Below are 18,960 nucleotides of genomic sequence, written 5' to 3' on the forward strand. Positions count from 1 at the left end.
GGGAACAAAACCAAACAATGGCCTCTCTATCCCTACTTCGTAGTATATTCTTCAGACCACATAATGTAACGTGCTGTTTTGGTTACCTTCGCAATATGTCCTCTAAACTTCAACTCCATGTCCACAATCACACTCAAGTCCCAGGCCTCATCAGTTTCCTGCAGTTGAGTTCCATCAATGTAGTACACAGCTTTCAATCTCTTCTCATCACCTTACACTTAGCCACATTAAACTGGCAGCGATTTACCTTTGCCCATACTGCTAGTCTGTTTAAACAGCTCAGTAAATGAATTTTCATTCTTTTCATAAGATTCTACTGCTACCCAATCAATATTTGGATAATTAGTCTCCCATTATGATTACTCTCTTCGCACTCATCTTTTCTATATGGTGATGCATTTCTTCATCACTAGCAACCGATCCACCAGGCCTGTAACAACATCCCACTATGTAATTGATCTTGTTAGGTTGCACCTCACACCAGATGGCTTCAAGCTCACTGCCTCGTGAAATACTACAATCATAGGTCTCAACTCTAACTGGATTCAAGTCATTCAATGTCATTAGCAGCATGCATCCCTCCTCCTATTCTCTCCATCCTTCCTAAAAAATACTGTTGTACCCTTTACACTAATGTCATACCTTATGTTTGTCTGATAGCCAAGTCCCACTAATGCCTACAATCTGAGGTCCCAAATATTGACTAAGGCAACAAACTCTACCCCTTTGTTTCTGATACTCCTAGCATTCATGTGCAGACAATCTACCTGCATGTTCTTTTGTATACTCTTGTCTATAGTCTGCATGACACAGTTGGATAACTTGCAGATCTCTATTCTTCTCTAGTGCATTATACGAGTAGGCATCTTTGCACATGTTTAATGGGTCCGAACCAGATGAACACAAAATTGAAATCATTCTCTCCTCTTCAACATTTCATGACAAAGCCCATTCTCATCATTAACACAGTTATATAACATTGTCGCTCTTACACTTGCATTCTCACCATTCTTCCCTTTATAATTTAGTTTCCCTGACTCTCTTTGTTAAGTCTCATATCAATTATTAGTTTTTCTAGACTCCTGATATCAAACGCATTCAGGTGTAGGCTGTCCCTCTTATACAGACTCACTCTACATATCCAAAAACTCGCATCCATTCCTTCTACACTGCCGATGCGTCAAATTGTTTGCCATCATAACCCTTCTTCCTAATTCATTTTTATCATATCAAGCTAAAATACTGATGATTTTCACTTTCTCACTCTCACTCTAATATTTAGGTGGAATATAATCATAAGTGCATTTAATTTTTGTGGGTTGAAAAAGCTGTCTAAATCTGAAATGTTCAGAAGCATCTGAAGTAGATGACATTTCATCAGAACTGCTCAAATGTGGAGATATAAAAGTTCTACTGTCTACCCTGATCAGAAGGCCAAATTCCAGGAGTAGTACTTTTGTGGTATTAAAAAGGGAAATAAAAGTAAAGAAATAAAAGAATTCCAAAAGAAATTTCTCCACTGATTCTCCACTGAATGTTCTTAATAAGATTTATTCAAACATAATTGAGAAGAGGCTAAAAAAAAAAAAAGTGAAAAAGAAATTTGCAAAAGGACAAGCTGGATTCATTCTAATAATTATTAGGACCAAATTTTTGTTTGAAAAGAAATAAAAAATCATTGGAATGTAACAAGGCTCTATATTTAAATTTTGCAGATTTAGAAAAGGCCTATGATAGACCAAGAGAAATCTTTAAAATAAGACAGTTATGTTGGCTGTAAGTCAGCAGTTATAATTGAAGAATGTATGGGAAGATGGTTTGATGTTGAATCAGGTGTAAGATAAGGATGCATACTATTTCCACTGTTATTTATCATCTGCTGTGATGAACTTCATAATCATAATAAAACTGTTGATTGAAGATTGGAGACAAGTATGACAGTCGTGAAGAAAATTTGCAGAGTGAACAAATGGTATCAGCAGCATAATCATATTAAAAATAAAGATATTAGAAGTATCTCGAAGACAAATATAAGATATGACATTAGAGATCTGACAAATAAATAGTACAAGGTGTCCACATTGGACCTCCCTAGTTTCAAAGAACTGTAAAAAATTGAACTGTGGAAATATGTAAGGTTTGGGTTGTTCAAACATTCCAGGGACTTTGCATGTTTCATGCAGTATTTTTTTACACTTGGTGTGTGTGTGTTCCTTCTCATTTGTATATGCTTAAGTAGTAGTAACATGTTGAAATTAATGAGGTCCAATGTGGACACCCTGCATTATGATATAGAAGAAAATTGTTGAGGAAACTAATAATGAAATAAACATAATTATCAGAGAATGATCATACTGCTTCATATGGGTAATTATATCGTACTATCATAGTATCAGGTACATTAAAGGATACATATCAGCAAATGATGAATATTATTTAAAAAAATATTGTATCTGCAAATCAGTTGATAGATGACGGTTGAAATTTACTTGTATATGACTTGCAGAAGAGTCTGCAATATGTCGATACATATGTGAGGAAAAGATAAGTCTCTTCTTAAGTATGGTAACAAACAAGTTAATTTTATCAAGTTTTTGTTTCAGTTCACTATAATTTTGGTTTTAGTTCACTATTTTGGTTGAGTGCTTCGTTTATGTTTATTAATAGTGTAAAGAAGGTTGACATTTGTAATATTTTATTCATTTTTTGTAGCTGTAAAATGGATACATCTCCAAGAAAGCATTCGGAAATATGCACTTCCTTTCTTTCATGCTTGCACGGTGATCAGAATACGTTACGAAAATTATGGATACAACTACCATGTTAGAGTAAAACTTTAGTTTAATATAAACCAAAATATACACTCGACATTTCGACCTTCACAATAAGGCCATCTTCTGGAGTATACATATGCTCCAGAAGATGACCTTAATGTGAAGGTCGAAATGTTGAGTGTATATTTTGTGAGATACCATAGTTTACGTATACACATATACTCCAGAAGATGACCTTAACGTGAAGGTCAAAACGTTGAGTGTATATTTTGGTTTATATTAAGCTAAAGTTTTACTCCAACATGGTAGTTGTATCCATAATTTTCGTAATGTAGGAATATGTACTCTTTCTCAGCACACATCCATGACTAAAACACAAATTGCCAGTGAGTGTGGTGTTGGTTTGGGTACTGTTAATTCAATTTTAAAGAGGTTTTAGAAAAATATGGGCAAAAAAAGGAAAACTGTGCTCAAGATCGTTTACTAGTTAGGAAAACCAAAATGAATCCAAGATTGTCTTCTGTAGACTTAGAGACTTGGCAACTAGTGGGATTAATGTTTCTGACATGACAGTCTGTCAGAGATTGTTGGAAGCAGGGAGGATCTCTTCAGCCATCCATGGTTTTTTAAATTTGCTTGTTTAAATTTGATTATTTTAATGTCCAGTTGTTCTCTTTCTCTATACACATTTTCTACTTTTCCAGGTTGATTCAATTCTCTCACATTCCATGTACTAATTTTATGTACCACTTTGTTTATATCTTTTATAACTTCTTTTGTTTCCGCAGTAATCAATTTCTCACTTGACTGAGATATCCCTGGACAGCACTGAGGACCAGTCAGATCACATGGCAAATTCTCCATATATCTCTGACCTACCATAATTAATCATTGGGGATGGTACTGTAATTGGGCCCCAAGAACCAGTTAGTGTCCATAGTTAAGGTGGGACAAGTACTCAGGGAGAAGGCAGACTCCCAGTGCTTAGTGTACTAAATTCAGAAGTATAGGAATAATTCATCCCTTGATTACTATAATATCTTATGAAGGAAAAAATGAAGTGGAAAGAAAGAGAAGTCAGAAGAGTAGGGACCAACCTACAGATGATAGGTTGGTCCTTTTCATTCTGTTGTTTGAAAGAAAGTATGGTTTAGTATCAGGTTCCTTTAGACTGGCATTCCCATACTCACTAGGTATGAGTCCCTGAGATGTTTAAAGATAAGTTTAATATCCATATTTATTATAATTAGATTTGTTATAGGTACATAAAACAAAGTAATTAGAATAATGGAATAGATGTACATTAAAATATTTTAGGATTCATCTTAAAATATTCCTTAAGAAATCCCTTAAGGGATTTTCAGGGCACTATAATCAACGCAGTTATGTTATTGTTAGCTTCCTGTCAATCAGCAATTTTCTCTCTCATCTCCCAACATTCATTTCCCATCCGGGAAATGAATGTTGGGAGATGAGTAGCATGATAGGACAGAATGACAAGTGAAATATGAATGAGAAAATAAGAGTCAGACATGTGGAAGGCTTGAACGACTGTGAAGTTTTCGGAGATGGTCTTGATTGGGAGAATGAATGGCGAGTAAGAGTGAACTAACTTGTAGAGAGGGATAGATGAGCTGAAAGAGGAATGTCTTGTGAACGAGATGAGAAGTATGAAAGATGAGATTAGGAGAATGGAAGAGATGAATGCGAGGCGAATCAGAGTAGGAGTGAGAGAGTTTTGGGAATGATAGAAAAGGAGAGAATAGAAACAGTAGGAGAGATGGAATGAGAGAGAGGTATGGGAATGCTAGGAGAGAATAGCAGTAGAAGAGAGGAATGAGAATGATGGAAGAGGGGGGGGGGAAATGGAAACATTCAGAGAAAGGAAATGAGAAGAATGTGAGGAAGTGCTGGAACCAGGGATAGAATGATGCCAGGACAGCAGGTAAGTAGGGGAACACAGAGAGAAAGGGTTAGAGGAGAGAGAGAGAGAGAGAGTGAGTAATCAAGGAACAGAGTGTAAGAGGTATGATGTATGGAGAACTCGATGATCTGTGGTGTGCAAGATAGGATGCCAGAGGAGTGTTTGCCTGGTGGGACAATAGAAAGTGTGTCTATGGCAATTAAGAGAGGTGAAAGGATGATGATGATGGGCATGAATGACTTAGGAGGCAATGTAAATCGGGCAGTGAGAGATCTGAGATTCTTGCTTGAGGTTATGCAAAAGAAAACGTGGAGAGGAAAGATTGTGTGTGTGTGTGTGTGTGTGTGTGTGTGTGTGTGTGTGTGTGTGTGTGTGTGTGTGTGTGTGTGTGTGTGTGTGTGTGTGTGTGTGTGTGTGTGTGTGTTGCCCAGGTATGATAGTGACGAGCTGAGCAGAAGAGCAGTAATACTGAATAGCATAATAGCCAGAAGAGAGGATTGGAATATGTGGATGCTTGGAGGGCATTTGAGGACAGAAGGGAACTGCATGTGAGAGACCACTTGCATTTGAATGAGGAAGGATGAAGGCATCTGGAGAGATTGCTGTTTTCTGAACAGGTCAGTGTGTCAATGCAGGGGAAACTAGAATTCCCAGGGTGGATGGTAGCAGGGGTGGCCTCTTTATGTGGGAATGCTTGAGGGGGGGGGGGCATCAGGTAACACTGAATCCAGTTGGTTCGAGAGGGTATAATGATAGGTATAGAAGCAGTGACATTTTAATGCTTTATACTAATGCCAGGAGTATCTGAAATAAAGGAGATGAATTGGTAGTGCTGATAGCATCAGCCTGGCCAAAGATTATTGGGATCAGAGATCCCAATAATCTTTGGTTGATGGAGGATGATGTAATAATTGGAATTGAAGTAGCAGGATACAGCATTTTTCAGCAGGATAGGAAAGGAAAGCGTGGTGGTGGAGTACTGCCTATGATAAGTTGGCTTATAACCTCTAAGAGTGGAGGCTTTAGAAGGCAGTGACACTAATGGTTTTGAAAGCATATGGTGTGAAGTAGAAGTGGCCAAGACAGGATATTTAGTGGGGTATTGCTACAAACTAAGGAGCACAGAGGGTGGGGAGCAGGAGATGTTTAGGCAGTTGCACTTGGCAAGTGCAAGAAGAATGATTGTTATGGGAGATTTTAACTACAACAGTATAAGCTGGGAAGAGGAAAATGCATGTAGTAATAAGGGGATGGAATTTCTAAAATTCTTGAGGGACAATGCCTTAGGCAACATGTAATAGAGGGAATAAGAGGATCAAGAGTTTTGGATTTGGTCATAACATCAGAAGAGCTGATAATAAGTGAGATGACATCTCTCCCACCAGTTGGAGAGAGTGACCATGTGATTTTGACTTGGAAGATGAATAGACATGCAGGTGTATCAAAGAAAAGGGAACATATGTGGAATTATAAGGCATGTGATTATAATAGTCTTAGGTATCAACTAGGGGAAGTTCCATGTAGCTCCGAATTGAAAGGCCAGGATGTCATTAGTGCTTGGGAAATTGTGAAGGAATATTTGCTAGCAGCAATAGTAAGCTGTATTCCACGAGTGAAGAAATGGACACAATTTGGTGTAAAGTGGATGACAAACAATATCAAACAGGAACTATAGTTGAAAACGAGATTATGGAAGAGATATAAAGAGAGAGAGAAGTGGAGGGCAGATACACGAAGAATATAAGACGCAGGCCAAGAGAGTGACTATTATGGTGAGAAAGGCAAAACTGGAATTTGAGAAGAGATTGGCAATCCAAAGAAAATAGCAAGGAATTTTTTAGCTATGCGGCCAGTAAGAGGAGAAATGATTGTGGAAAAATGACATTGCGGGATAAAAAAGGGAATAGTGACTGATGCAGAGAACATAGTGGAGTTGTTCAATGAGTACTTTATTGGAGTATTTCATCCTGGAGAAGGTTTTAATACTAGAGGGATAGGGCAGGTTTAGAGGTGCAAGAGGAGAATATATTCCAAATACTGAGTATTCTGGATATCAGTAAAGCTATGGGACTGGAAGGTATTTCACCACAGGTTTTGAGAGAATGTGTTAAAGAACTGACTGCTCAGTTGACCTGGCTCTTCAATAAAAGCCTGGCTGCGGGAAAGGTACCCAAGGAATGGAGAAGGTAAGATAGTGCTGCTGCACAAGAGCAGTAGCAGACTGTAAGTGTCTAATTATAGGCTAGTTTGTGTGTCATCAGTAGTTGTTAAAGTCTTGGAGAAATTAGTGAGGGACTATATACAGTGTTGGGTAGATGAGTGTAGTGTTATCTGTGAGAATCAGCATGGATTTGTTAAGGGGTGCTCTTGCTTTAGTAACATGATTGCCTTTTATAATAAAGTTACAAGAGCAGTCGATGAGGGAAAAGGCATATACTGACATTTTTTTGGGATTTTGCAAAGGCATTTGACAGGATGCCACATGATAAGCTGATATTTAAGTTGCAGCACATGGATTAAATGTTGGGTTAGTCAAATTGATTCAGGATGGGCTGTCTGATAGGTATCAGAGAGTTGTGTATAGTGGGGCAATATCAAGGAAGCAGAAGGTTATAAGTGGGGTTCCACAGGGCTCAGTACTGGGACCTGTATTAAGTTAAGTGGATAAAAATCCCTTATTGTTTTTCAGCCAGTAAGCGAAACTAAGATCGAAAACTACGATCTGAACGTTTCATGCCGATGAACTGTCGGTGGATCCAAGCGTAAGTGACCACTTGGTAGTGCCACACCAGGGCAACTCGTTGCAAAGGTGGAGCAAGCGCCCTCACTATTCTTGATATTTTCTCTTAATGTAAAAACACACAGCTCCTAGGAGATGTAGTACTGTTTTACATTATGAGGAGAGGTCACTACCCAGACCGGTTTCAATCTTTTTTTGAGGTCTCATCAGTGAGTAGCTAGACCTAGAATATCAGAGTTTAAGTGAAAAGAACTTACATACTTTCGTTATACGATTGCCAGAAAGGTGTGTCACTATATTATATTATAACATATTATAACTAAGATGATAAGCCAAATGGCTATTTTTTTCTGGCGAGGTTGATAAGTTAAGGGGATAAAAATCCCTTATTGTTTTTCAGCCAGTAAGCGAAACTAAGATTGAAAACTATGATCTGAACGTTTCATGCCGACAAACTGTCGGCGGATCCAAGCGTAAGTGACCACTTGGTAGTGCCACACCAATAAGGGATTTTTATCCCCTTAACTTATCAACCTCTCCAGAAAAAAATAGCCATTTGGCTTTTCATCTGGGACCTGTATTGTTCAACCTTTATATCAATGGATTGCAAGGGGATATTCAGTTGTTTGCAGATGATGTGAAGCTAGGAAGGGTTATCAGTAATAGTGCAGATGTGGCAGCCCTGCAAGAGGATTTGAAGAAACTAACAGATGGGCAAATGAGTCGGGGGTATTGGTTTAATGCAGCAAAATGTAAAGTCTTAGGATCCATCAATGGGAGGATGCATACTCAATTGGAGGAGCTATACTGGAGGAAGTAGGGGAGACGAGATCTGGGGGTGATAATTGATAGAAAACTGAAATTCAGGGAGCATTTTGCAAAGGTGGTGATGTAACCCAGAGGATTGCTGCAATACTGAGAAGGACACTGACCTGCAGAGATAAGTTATCATTCTGTTGTATAAGAAAGATCCTGATCAGTCCACACTTAGACTACTATTCTCAAATTTGATCCCCAGGATTTGAAGAGGATAAATTAACTGTGGAAAGGATACAAAGGCAGATAACAAAGATGGTCTGTTATAAGGATCAACTGAGGGAATGTGGACTGCAGAGTTTGGTGGATAGAAGGAGAGGTGATATGATCAAGACTTTTAAACTGTTGAGAGGCAGTTCTTTCGCTTGGTGGAACAACGGGAACGAGTAATAACAAGGGGACTATCCCTAGAAGTTATGAAAGAGGGTGAGGAGTGGCTTCTTTGCATTGGAGGGTGGTTGAACTGTGGAATACATTGCCTGGAAGAGTGGTTAGAGCAAGAATGGTCAATGAGTTCGAGGAGTGGTATGATAGACGTCGTATTTCCTAAGAATGACCTCCCATGATGAGTCTTCTGACTTCATGGAGGCCTGAATAACAATAATAATAATTATTATTTCAACACTGCTAACTGCATTAATCCATGAAAAATCTTAGCCTTCCTCTGGATATTCTGCCATCAAGCATACTTGTTTGTTCCTTTCCCTTTCAAATGATCATATCACCTAAAATGTTAGTTTTAGAGGATTACTTATTATTCTCACTAGAAGTGTTAAGTTCCTTTATAATATTTTCATTTTTAATATGATTCTGCCACCTGTTTATCCCCCCCTCCCCAAAAAAAAAAAAATTTTTTTTTTCTTCCTCAGAATTCATGTATGTGAAAATCTACTCTATCAGCCATTATATTTCAAAGGCAACCTTCAGATCTGCAAGTTAAAATTAATTTAAAACTGCCATGTATATTGCTAATTAAATTTATTCATTAGCACCCCACCATACTCGCTTTGCTTGTTTCCTTGTTATCTGTTTTCATATTAATATTTTTTCTTAATTTTTCACTAAATAACATACCTGAGCAGCTGAAATATTTTATTTTGTTATATAGCTGTATATTAACTGCATTATCATTGAGAATGCAGTTAATATTCCCATATTCTTGCCTGTTTTTGTAGTTTTCCTATTTTTATTGCTGATTTTTTTATACCAAATTTGTAATGGTTATTCAACTTAGTTAGATCTATCCCCAAATACTTGTTTAGGAATAGATCTCACTTTAAATAAATCTAAAGATTTATTTAAAGTGTAATAATATCTGAGTAAATGACTGACTAGATTTTGATATTTTGTTGCATCTCACCTTCCCTTCAAATATATATAAAATATTCTATTTTCTATTTTTGTGTTTTTATTTTATTTTTTATATAGTCCAGAAACTGCTCTAGAAACCAAACATGGAACTTGTTCAAGCCTCTTCAGGCTCCCAATAAGCAGAGTAGTGGTGGTCTCGCACTGTGTAATAAAATTCATATGCTACCTAAAGACAATAAGAGTCCTTACCCACGGTGGAATTCAAATCCATAGCCTGTTGATTGGAGATCGGATATGCCAACTATTTGATTACACCAAGCTGGCAAATTTATTATTATGTGACACCTCATTGGAGCCCCAAAATTTATTGGAGGAGGCTAGTCTGCAAAACACCTACACTGCTTTTGCATCATTTTTAGAAGATCCCCCCCCCCCCTGTCTCTATATGGAACATCTCCGGAATAAGGGAGAGGAATTGGTGGCGCAGATAGCATCAGCCTGGCCAAAAATTATTGCGATCACTGAGACGTGGTTGACAGAAGAGGATATAAAAACAGGAATAGAAGTCGCTGGGTATAGCATTTTTCGTCAGGATAGGAGGGGAAAGCGTGGTGGTGGGGTGCTGCTTATGATAAGTGATGACCTATGTCCTCTAAGAGTGGAGAATTTGGAAGGAAGTGAGACAAATGATTTTGAGAGCGTATGGTGTGAGCTAGATGTAGGCAAGACAGGATATTTAGTGGGGTGTTGCTACAGACCCAGGAGCACAGAGGATGGGGACCAGGAGATGTTTAGACAGCTAAGTTTGGCAAGTGCAAGAAGAATGATTGTTATGGGAGATTTTAACTTCAGTAGTATAAATTGGAGAGAGGAACATGCATGTAACAATAGGGGAATGGAATTTCTAGAATTCTTAAGGGACAAATGTCTTAGGCAACATGTAACAGAGGGAACAAGAGGTTCAAAAATTTTTGATTTGGTTATAGCATCAGAAGAGTTGATAATAACTGAGTTGACGTCTCTCCCACCAGTTGGAGAGAGTGACCATATGGTGTTGACATGGAAAATGAATAGACATGCAGGAGTATCAAAGAGACGGGAACTTATGTGGAATTATAAGGCAGGTGATTATAATAGTCTTAGACGTCAACTTCGGGAAGTTTCATGGAGGGAGGAATTGGACGGCCGGGATATCACCAGTGCGCGGGAAATTGTGAAAGAATATTTGTTATCAGCAATGGTAAGTTGTATACCACGAGTGAAGAAGAGGGCGCAATTTGGAGTAAAGTGGATGACAAACAACATTAAACAGGAACTGCATGCGAAAAAGAGGCTATGGAAGAGATATAAGGAGACAGGTGAAGAGAGGATGGGTGAAGAATATAAGACACAGGCCAGAAGAGTGACTCGTGTGGTAAGGAAAGCGAAACTGGAATATGAGAGGAGATTGGCCCTAAGATCCAAAGAAAATCCTAGGGAATTTTTTAGCTATGTGGCCAGTAGGAGGAGAAATGACTGTGGAAGAATGATATTGTGGGATAAAAATGGCAATAGAGTGACTGATGCAGAGGACATAGTGGAATTGTTCAATGAACACTTTATTGGAGTATTTCATCCTAGAGGAGTCAATTTTAATGCTAGAGGGATAGGACTGGTACGAGGTCTGGAGGTACAGGAGGAGAGTGTGTTTCAGATACTGAGTACTCTGGATGTCAGTAAAGCTGTGGGACCGGATGGTATTTCGCCACGAGTTTTGAGAGAATGTGCTAGCGAATTGACAATACCTTTAACGTGGCTTTACAATGAAAGTCTGGCTTTGGCAAAGGTGCCCAGGGAATGGAAGGAAGGTAAGATAGTGCCATTGCATAAGGGTGGTAACAGACTGGAAGTGTCTAATTATAGGCCAGTCTGTGTGTCATCAGTAGTTGTTAAGATCTTGGAGAAAGTAGTGAGGGACCGTGTACAGCATTGGGCAGATGAGGGTAATGTTATCTGTGAGAATCAACATGGATTTGTGAAAGGACGCTCTTGTTTTAGCAATATGCTAGCCTTTTATAATAAAGTTACAAGAGCATTAGATGAGGGAAAGGCATATACTGCAATTTTCTTAGACTTGGCGAAGGCATTTGACAGGGTGCCACATGATAAGCTGATATTTAAGTTGCAGCACATGGGTCTGGATGTCAGATTGGTCAACTGGATTCAGGATTGGCTGTCTGATAGGTATCAGAGAGTTGTGTATGGTGGAGCAGTTTCCAGGAGGCAGAGGGTTACAAGTGGGGTCCCACAGGGCTCAGTACTAGGACCTATATTGTTTAACCTTTATATCAATGACATAGCCAGTGGATTGCAGGGGGATATTCAGTTGTTTGCGGATGATGCGAAGCTGGGAAGGATTATTAGTAATAGCGCAGATGTGGTAGCCCTGCAAGAGGATTTAAATAAGCTAGATAGATGGGCAAATGAATGGGGGTGTCAGTTTAATGCAGCAAAATGTAAGGTCTTGAGGTTTGGGAAACATCGATGGGATGCTGCATACTCTATGGGAGGAGTTATACTGGAGGAAGTAGGGGAGACAAGAGATCTGGGGTTGATGATTGATAGAAACCTGAAGTTTAGGGGACATATTGCAAAGGTGGTGAAGGTAACACAGAGGATTGCTGCTATTATGAGAAGGACACTGACCTGCAGAGATAAGAGGGTTATCATTCCGTTGTATAAGTCTCTGATCAGACCACACTTGGACTATTGTTCTCAGATTTGGTCCCCAGGATTTGAAGGGGATAAATTAACTGTGGAAAGGATACAAAGACGGTTTCAGGACTGTACAATGATAGTTATGAGGATCGGCTGAGAGAATGTGGACTGCAGAGTTTGGCGGATAGAAGAAGGAGAGGTGATATGATTGAGACTTTTAAACTGTTGAGAGGTGGTTACAGGGTTGACACTGGGGAGTTCTTTCGCTTGGTTGATCAGCGGGAAGGAGTGATGACAAGAGGCCATCCCTGGAAGTTACGAAAGGAAACTGTGAGCAAGAGGGTAAGGAGTGGTTTTTTTGTGTGGAGGGTGGTTGAGCCATGGAATGCATTGCCTGATGGAGTGGTGGGAGCGAGAACGGTCAGTGACTTTAAAGAGTGGTATGATAAAGTTTGTGTTTCTCAGGGGGGGACCTCCCCTCGATGAGTCTTGACAGACTTTATGTCTTAGGAAGGACCTCCCTCGATGAGTCTTTTGACTCCTTGGAGGCCTGAATAATAATAATAATAATAATAATCTTCAGTTGAAAAAATTGATATAAACATTCCTCAGCTGCTGACGAGAATGGGTTTTTTCATTTGAAGGATGTGTTCCACTGTTCTTCCAACTATGTTAGCCAGGCACATTAGAAATTCCTGTATTTAGAAATTGCTGTTTTTTTTTTTTTTTTTTTTTTCTCCTCGCCTAATAAGATGCGCTTTTTTGTAACTAAAATTAATCTGAAAATTAGGATGTGTCCTATAAGCTGAATGTGTGTATAACATGCATCTCACAGTGCATGTTATACACCAATGTGTTTTATATGTATGCACAGTTACGGTACATCATTGCTTGTTGGTAATGCATGATCAGTTTGAATAGTTGGACAGTCACACATTTAAACTAGTAATCAGTATGTTATTGTCCTTTCTTTTAGTGTTGCACTGTGATCAGCATTCATTTTAGAATTTATGGACTTTACAACCGTGTTATAAATAACTATTTTAATTTCCCAACGTTTCGACCTTCATATGAAGGTCATCATCTGGAGTATATACAAATATACAAGGACAAGCTGAGTTACATTTCACACAGTAAGCTAAAGAAACAATGATTTGATCACTGGTTATTCTACTGGCATGACCTCTAGTGAAAAAGAAAAAAAAACAGATAAAATTACAAATTAATTATTTAGAAACTACATCAAAGCTAAATTCTATTTAAGATGACATGAGAGAAACATTCTTTTTTTCTCTCATGTTATTCTTTCTTGTAGATAGTTTTCTTACAGTAACAATGATCTCCTATTTTTAACATTATAATTGTTATATTAGATTTAGGATTCTGGAACCTTTCTTCCTAAGAGTTAACTATAAACAGGACTAGATAATCCAAACTCCTAAATCTATAACAATTGTAATGTTAAAAATAGGACATCATTGTTACTGTAAGAAAACTGTCTATAAGAAAGAATGTTTCTCTCATGTTATCTTAAATAGAATTTAGCTTTGATGTAGTTTCTAAATAATTAATTTGTAATTTTATCTGCTTTTTTTTTTCATTAGAGGTCATGCCAGTAGAATAACCCCGGTGATCAAATCATTGTTTCTTTAGCTTACTGTGTGAAATGTAACTCAACTTGTTCTTGTAACTAGTTATTTATAACATGGTTGTAAAGTCCATAATTTCTAAAATGGGTATATTATTGTATTTAAATTTTTTTATAACTCATGGAGTCTACAAAGCACAGACAGGCTATACGATTGTGGTTAAGTGTAGTGGGATTGAGTATGCAAAAAAGAATGGCAATAGGGCAGTAGAGCATCACTTTGGGCTTCCACCTACAGAAAAAATGGTACGAACTTGGAGGAAACAAGAGCAACAATTAATAGAAGCAAATTCTAAAAAACATGGCCAGAAATTGAAAATCAATTAAAAACTTGGATAATGGGTCAAAGAATATTAGTTTGCTGCATATGTACAAAAATGATTATTCAATGAGAAAATTATTCACAACAGAAAGAAATATCATTGATTTTACAGGATCACCATCATGGCACTTTAGATTTATGAAGAGAAATTATTTATGCATGCACACAAAAACAAAAATATCACAAAAAATGCCAGACAAATTCGAAAATAAAATTATTGAATTTCACAGATATCTAATATGGATGAAGTGCCTCTGGATTTTGACGTATCCTTGAACAAGACTTGGTTCCAAAAGAAAAACTTCCCAAAGGTGTTTACATCCATACTAACCTGCTTAGTATGGGATCCATTTAGATGCCATAAAACCAAAACTGTTAAGAATGAACTTTGCAAAATGAACACAAAAATAGCTGTAATCTCAGGATCACCTCTGTGCTTCAACCTTTAGATGTATCAATAAACAAGCCATTTAAATGATTTATGAGGAAAAAATGGATCATTTCTTTATCCATTCTCAAATGTGAATTTGAGAATGGGTAAAGAGTTCATTGAATGAATTGAGAAGTGTCACATTAGTAATTCTCTTGACAGTACAGAGGATGAGTTATTATTTCAAGGCAGCCTGACTCGGTTTCTGATGAAGAATCAAGTTCAGAAAGTTTTGGGAGTGAAGATGAATAAAGATTTGAAAAGAAGATTAATGAAATTTATAAAAAATATTTTGTTTATATTATTATATGTTAGATTTTTTAATGATTTGATGATTTTTTTAAAGAATAATTGTTTTTTTAATCTAATAAACAGATAAATACATGCATTAAAATTAAAAAAAAAATTAATATTTACGTGAAAAATTTGACCCATAATTTGACCCAAAAATTATACATGAAAAATGTGATGCATCCAGTATAATATGTCTTATATGGTGAAAAATACATACTTAATTATTTTATTCAATGTAGAAATGGCTAAATAATTATTACGAATATTGTGCAACATTCTCTGCACACCATGCTGCCTTTAAGGAATGTAGACAGGCAAGTCAGAGTTTGAAAAGATATAGCAGATTCCTTTGAAATCAACTTTGAGCTTTATACCCAGCTGAATATTATATTAGGATAATCAGAAGTTCACAAAAATTTTCTTTCTATTCAACAAAAAAATAAATGCTATAAGTAAAATAAATATTATCCAATAGTGAATATTTATTTTGTTTATTGTATTTATTTATTTTTGTAAGGTTTTTTTGTTGTTGACTATAACTATACCATTTATTTAACATCACATTGAATCAAAATTTTTTTTTTTTACTAATGAAATAATTAAATTTATATTGCATTTTGGAATATTTTTGTCATTGTTTCAGTAATGTTTCTTTTTACAGATGGAAAAGTTTGATAAGTTCCTAGTGTCATCAGTTTGTGGACACTTGTTTTGCAACCTATGTCTTCAACAAGCCATTAGAAAAAATCATTGTTGTCCCAACTGCCGAACTAAACTCACCTTAAAGCAATTTCATCCAGTTTATTTGTAGTCCTGAAGTATTCAGATGATACTGTTAAATTATTCCAGTTTAAATTGCACTAAAACAAGGACATTTGTCAGTTTTCTTTAATTGTTGGTATTCTAAATTCTTTGTTTCATTGTTCAGTCAGTTCATTGTTTTGACTAAACAACTGTAATTAATTAAATTCACTTATGTAGACACACACAGTTTCACATTAAAATATTTAAGATTTATAGTTCCAAAACATCTTTTTTGATTGTTTTTTTTTAAAAAAAAAAAACTTCTAGACAAAAGATATTTAAAATTACTCTGGCACTCATTACGTACATACATAATAGTAATTTTAATATCAGTTACTACCATTAAGCTAACTTTATCTTTTCTATTATATTTTTATTTGTATAGTTATGTTTTTTTATTCCAATTAATTTTATTTGTACCGTTTTGCAATGATTTTGGATTTCAAAGATTTCTTGTAAATTAGTGCATTCTATTTTTAGTACTGTATTTTACTGCATGCTTCATACGCAAACTTGCAAAATGCAACACTGTTTCTTTGAAAGGAAGATTTATGAATGAAGATTTATCATTTCGGTTTTTAGCTTACTCTTTTAGAAAACATGCTGTTGCAGTTCCCTTGTCTTTTGGTGTGAAGAATAAAATCTTAATATATAGAAGATGTGATAAAGCTGTATGTATATATAATGCATAAGTAATAAAATAAACACCTTCAGAAAAGAAATCTCTTCTACATGTAGAGGCTTGGAGTTTTGAAACTATTAATTTTGGTTTTTCCCAGATAGTGTTCTTCATGGCCCATTATTATAATCACCTACTGTATATGTGAGCATTTCATTTTCATGTGGATATTATTTTTGGCATCTGACAAAAATTCAGTTAATTATAGGAAATAATGAAATTATTTTATATTTGTTGTAATATATTTGGCTGTATGATTGAATTCAATTCTTTCAATTTTTCCAACTAGAATTTTCATGCAATTTTAAAAGCCAGAAAGTTATATTCATTCTTTAGAAAGCCATTTCTGAATGAATTAGCATTTTCTTCTTCTAATGAAATTCTATATAATTTCAGTTTTCAATATTTGTTTTGCTTTTGTAATGTTCTCTTATATGGTAGATATTTTTGAATCATAAGAATGCTCTTTTCATCTCAATTCTGTATTTGTATTTATATAGATCTAAAGAAGAAAGCTTCTTTAATATTCTCTTTAACTTCCAAAGGGGAAGAAAAAGTTTATTTCCTGAAGAGATATTAGATCTAGTCTTGTTTGGAATAGTTGAGTATCTTAAATGGAAATGTAAAAATATAATATTCAATTTCCATAATTATCTTTGAAATATATGTATTTCTTGAGAAGAAATGAGTTTTGTGCAGTTTGATTAAAATTGATTTACATGTTTGTGTGCTATTAACATATGGTACAATATATAAATATCTGGCATAGTTAAGCCAAGAATTTTATTGTTGCATGATCTGGGAGTTGCAGTTCTTTTTTCTTTTTAAATTTTATTCTACATATATGTGATATGAAATTTAATGATCAAAATTGAAAATTCTTTACCTGTGTGCAAAATTACTCCCATAGTAAATGCAGTATTTTAGACCTTAGTCGCTGTACATATGTAAAGAAATGACAATAATAATAAAAACTTTCATTGTCAAGAACAAATTAATTTATGTGAATATCATCTGAATTACTTAATATGAAATGCATAATCCGAATTTTTTTTGCTTTAAATTGAAAGCAACTGATTTTGAAATGTAAATAAATATAAACAGATGTTGAAAGTTTTTCCACTTGGTTATAATATAAATTAAAGAGGCCAAGAAATTATATTCTTGGTTTAGTCCTTTATCCAAGTGTAAGCAAACAAAGTTTGCACATGAAGTAATTTCATGACTGGGCAACTCGTATATAGAGGCTAATGGTTTCACATCAGTTTCCCTACTATCCTATAATGCAAAGCACATATGACTTCTGCATTACCTTGGTATCACTTCTGGGTAGTGACCCTTTTCATAAGACAGCATTATACATGTCCATAAGGATATGTGTTTTGCATTATGGGATACTAAGGCAATTGATGTGAAGTCATGAGTTGCCCAGTTGTGAAATTTATGTGCAAATTTTGTTTGCTTACACTTGCATAAAGGATTAAACCAAGAATATAATTTCTTGGCATCTTTAATTTAAAATATAAACAGAAGAATGAAAATTCTGTTTTATAACTTTGATGCTAGATTCAAACAGCAAATTATATTTCCTTCTCTTATGTATTAATTGGGGAAAGGCAAAACACATATATACAAAATGCTGGTATTTTTCAAAAGAATGAACTACCCAAATTCAGGTTAAATAAAGCCTTATTATTATTTTTTTAAGTAAATGCCATGCATAAAAAAGTTGTATAATCCAGAACATTGCTGTAAAGACCAAACTTTTTCAAGCCATGAGGCCTCCGATAAGCTGATTGGTAGTCTCGCACCAGGTGATGAAATTCATCTCCCACTTAAAGACAATCGCAAGCATCCATCCCTGTATTAGGATTCAAACCTACATGGTACTTTTTCTTTCAAGCCACATGTCAGGCCTGCAATTACCAAGGAATTAAAATGTGTTCTTTGAAATGTTCAAGAAATGTAACCAAGACACTTTAAACATTTTAAAAAGCTTCTGCGGAGAGTATTACAAAAACTTCAATAATATTCTCTCACTAAAAAAATATATATATATAAAATTGCCATGTACTCTATGTCAAGTTGCCACATTCACCTCAAGTGACAGATTTCTACTGTTGGATGGTAGTTGGGCATCACATCAGTGGTCTTTCTGTCTGATGAAAAATAAACTGTACCATTGTTATAAGTGATTGGAAAAGTGTTCTGTGCCCTTTCCCATTCATTGGCAAATCCTGCTTCCAAATATTTCACTCTGATGGGTGTATTTGAATCTGGAGATTACCTGAGGAAACAGTTCTGGCTGGACTGCATCATGCCAAATGTGAAGTTTGGTTGAGGCTTCGTATGGACATTTCAGTTGGATGGCTCTTGGTCCATTTGGTGGGCATGCCCAAAACAATGATATCTGATGGCTTCCTGGGCAACTTCATGCTTCTGATGCTGTGGAAGTACTTCAGCAGTGATCCTTTCATGTTTCAGCATGACAGTGTCCCATGCCATACTATATTGCATGTCG

At 35.9% G+C, this 18,960-nt stretch overlaps 1 protein-coding gene across 1 annotated transcript in view; it reads left to right on the forward strand.

The window, feature by feature from the left end:
* The window catches only part of LOC150110612 (uncharacterized), a 114,338-nt gene extending 96,905 nt beyond the window's left edge, over positions 1–17,433 (forward strand). Inside the window, exon 6 of the mRNA XM_090395195.1 lies at positions 15,618–17,433. Within this exon, the coding sequence (XP_090251321.1) occupies positions 15,618–15,767 (150 nt within the window). The 3' untranslated portion in view covers positions 15,768–17,433. The remainder of the gene's footprint in view (positions 1–15,617) is intronic.
* The last annotated feature ends 1,527 nt before the right edge of the window (positions 17,434–18,960 follow it).

Source organism: Typopeltis vanoorti, chromosome 1 (genome assembly GCF_054136105.1).
Source record: "Typopeltis vanoorti isolate ZY-2024b chromosome 1, IOZ_Tvanoo_1.0, whole genome shotgun sequence".
Taxonomy (NCBI): Eukaryota; Metazoa; Arthropoda; class Arachnida; order Uropygi; family Thelyphonidae; genus Typopeltis; species Typopeltis vanoorti.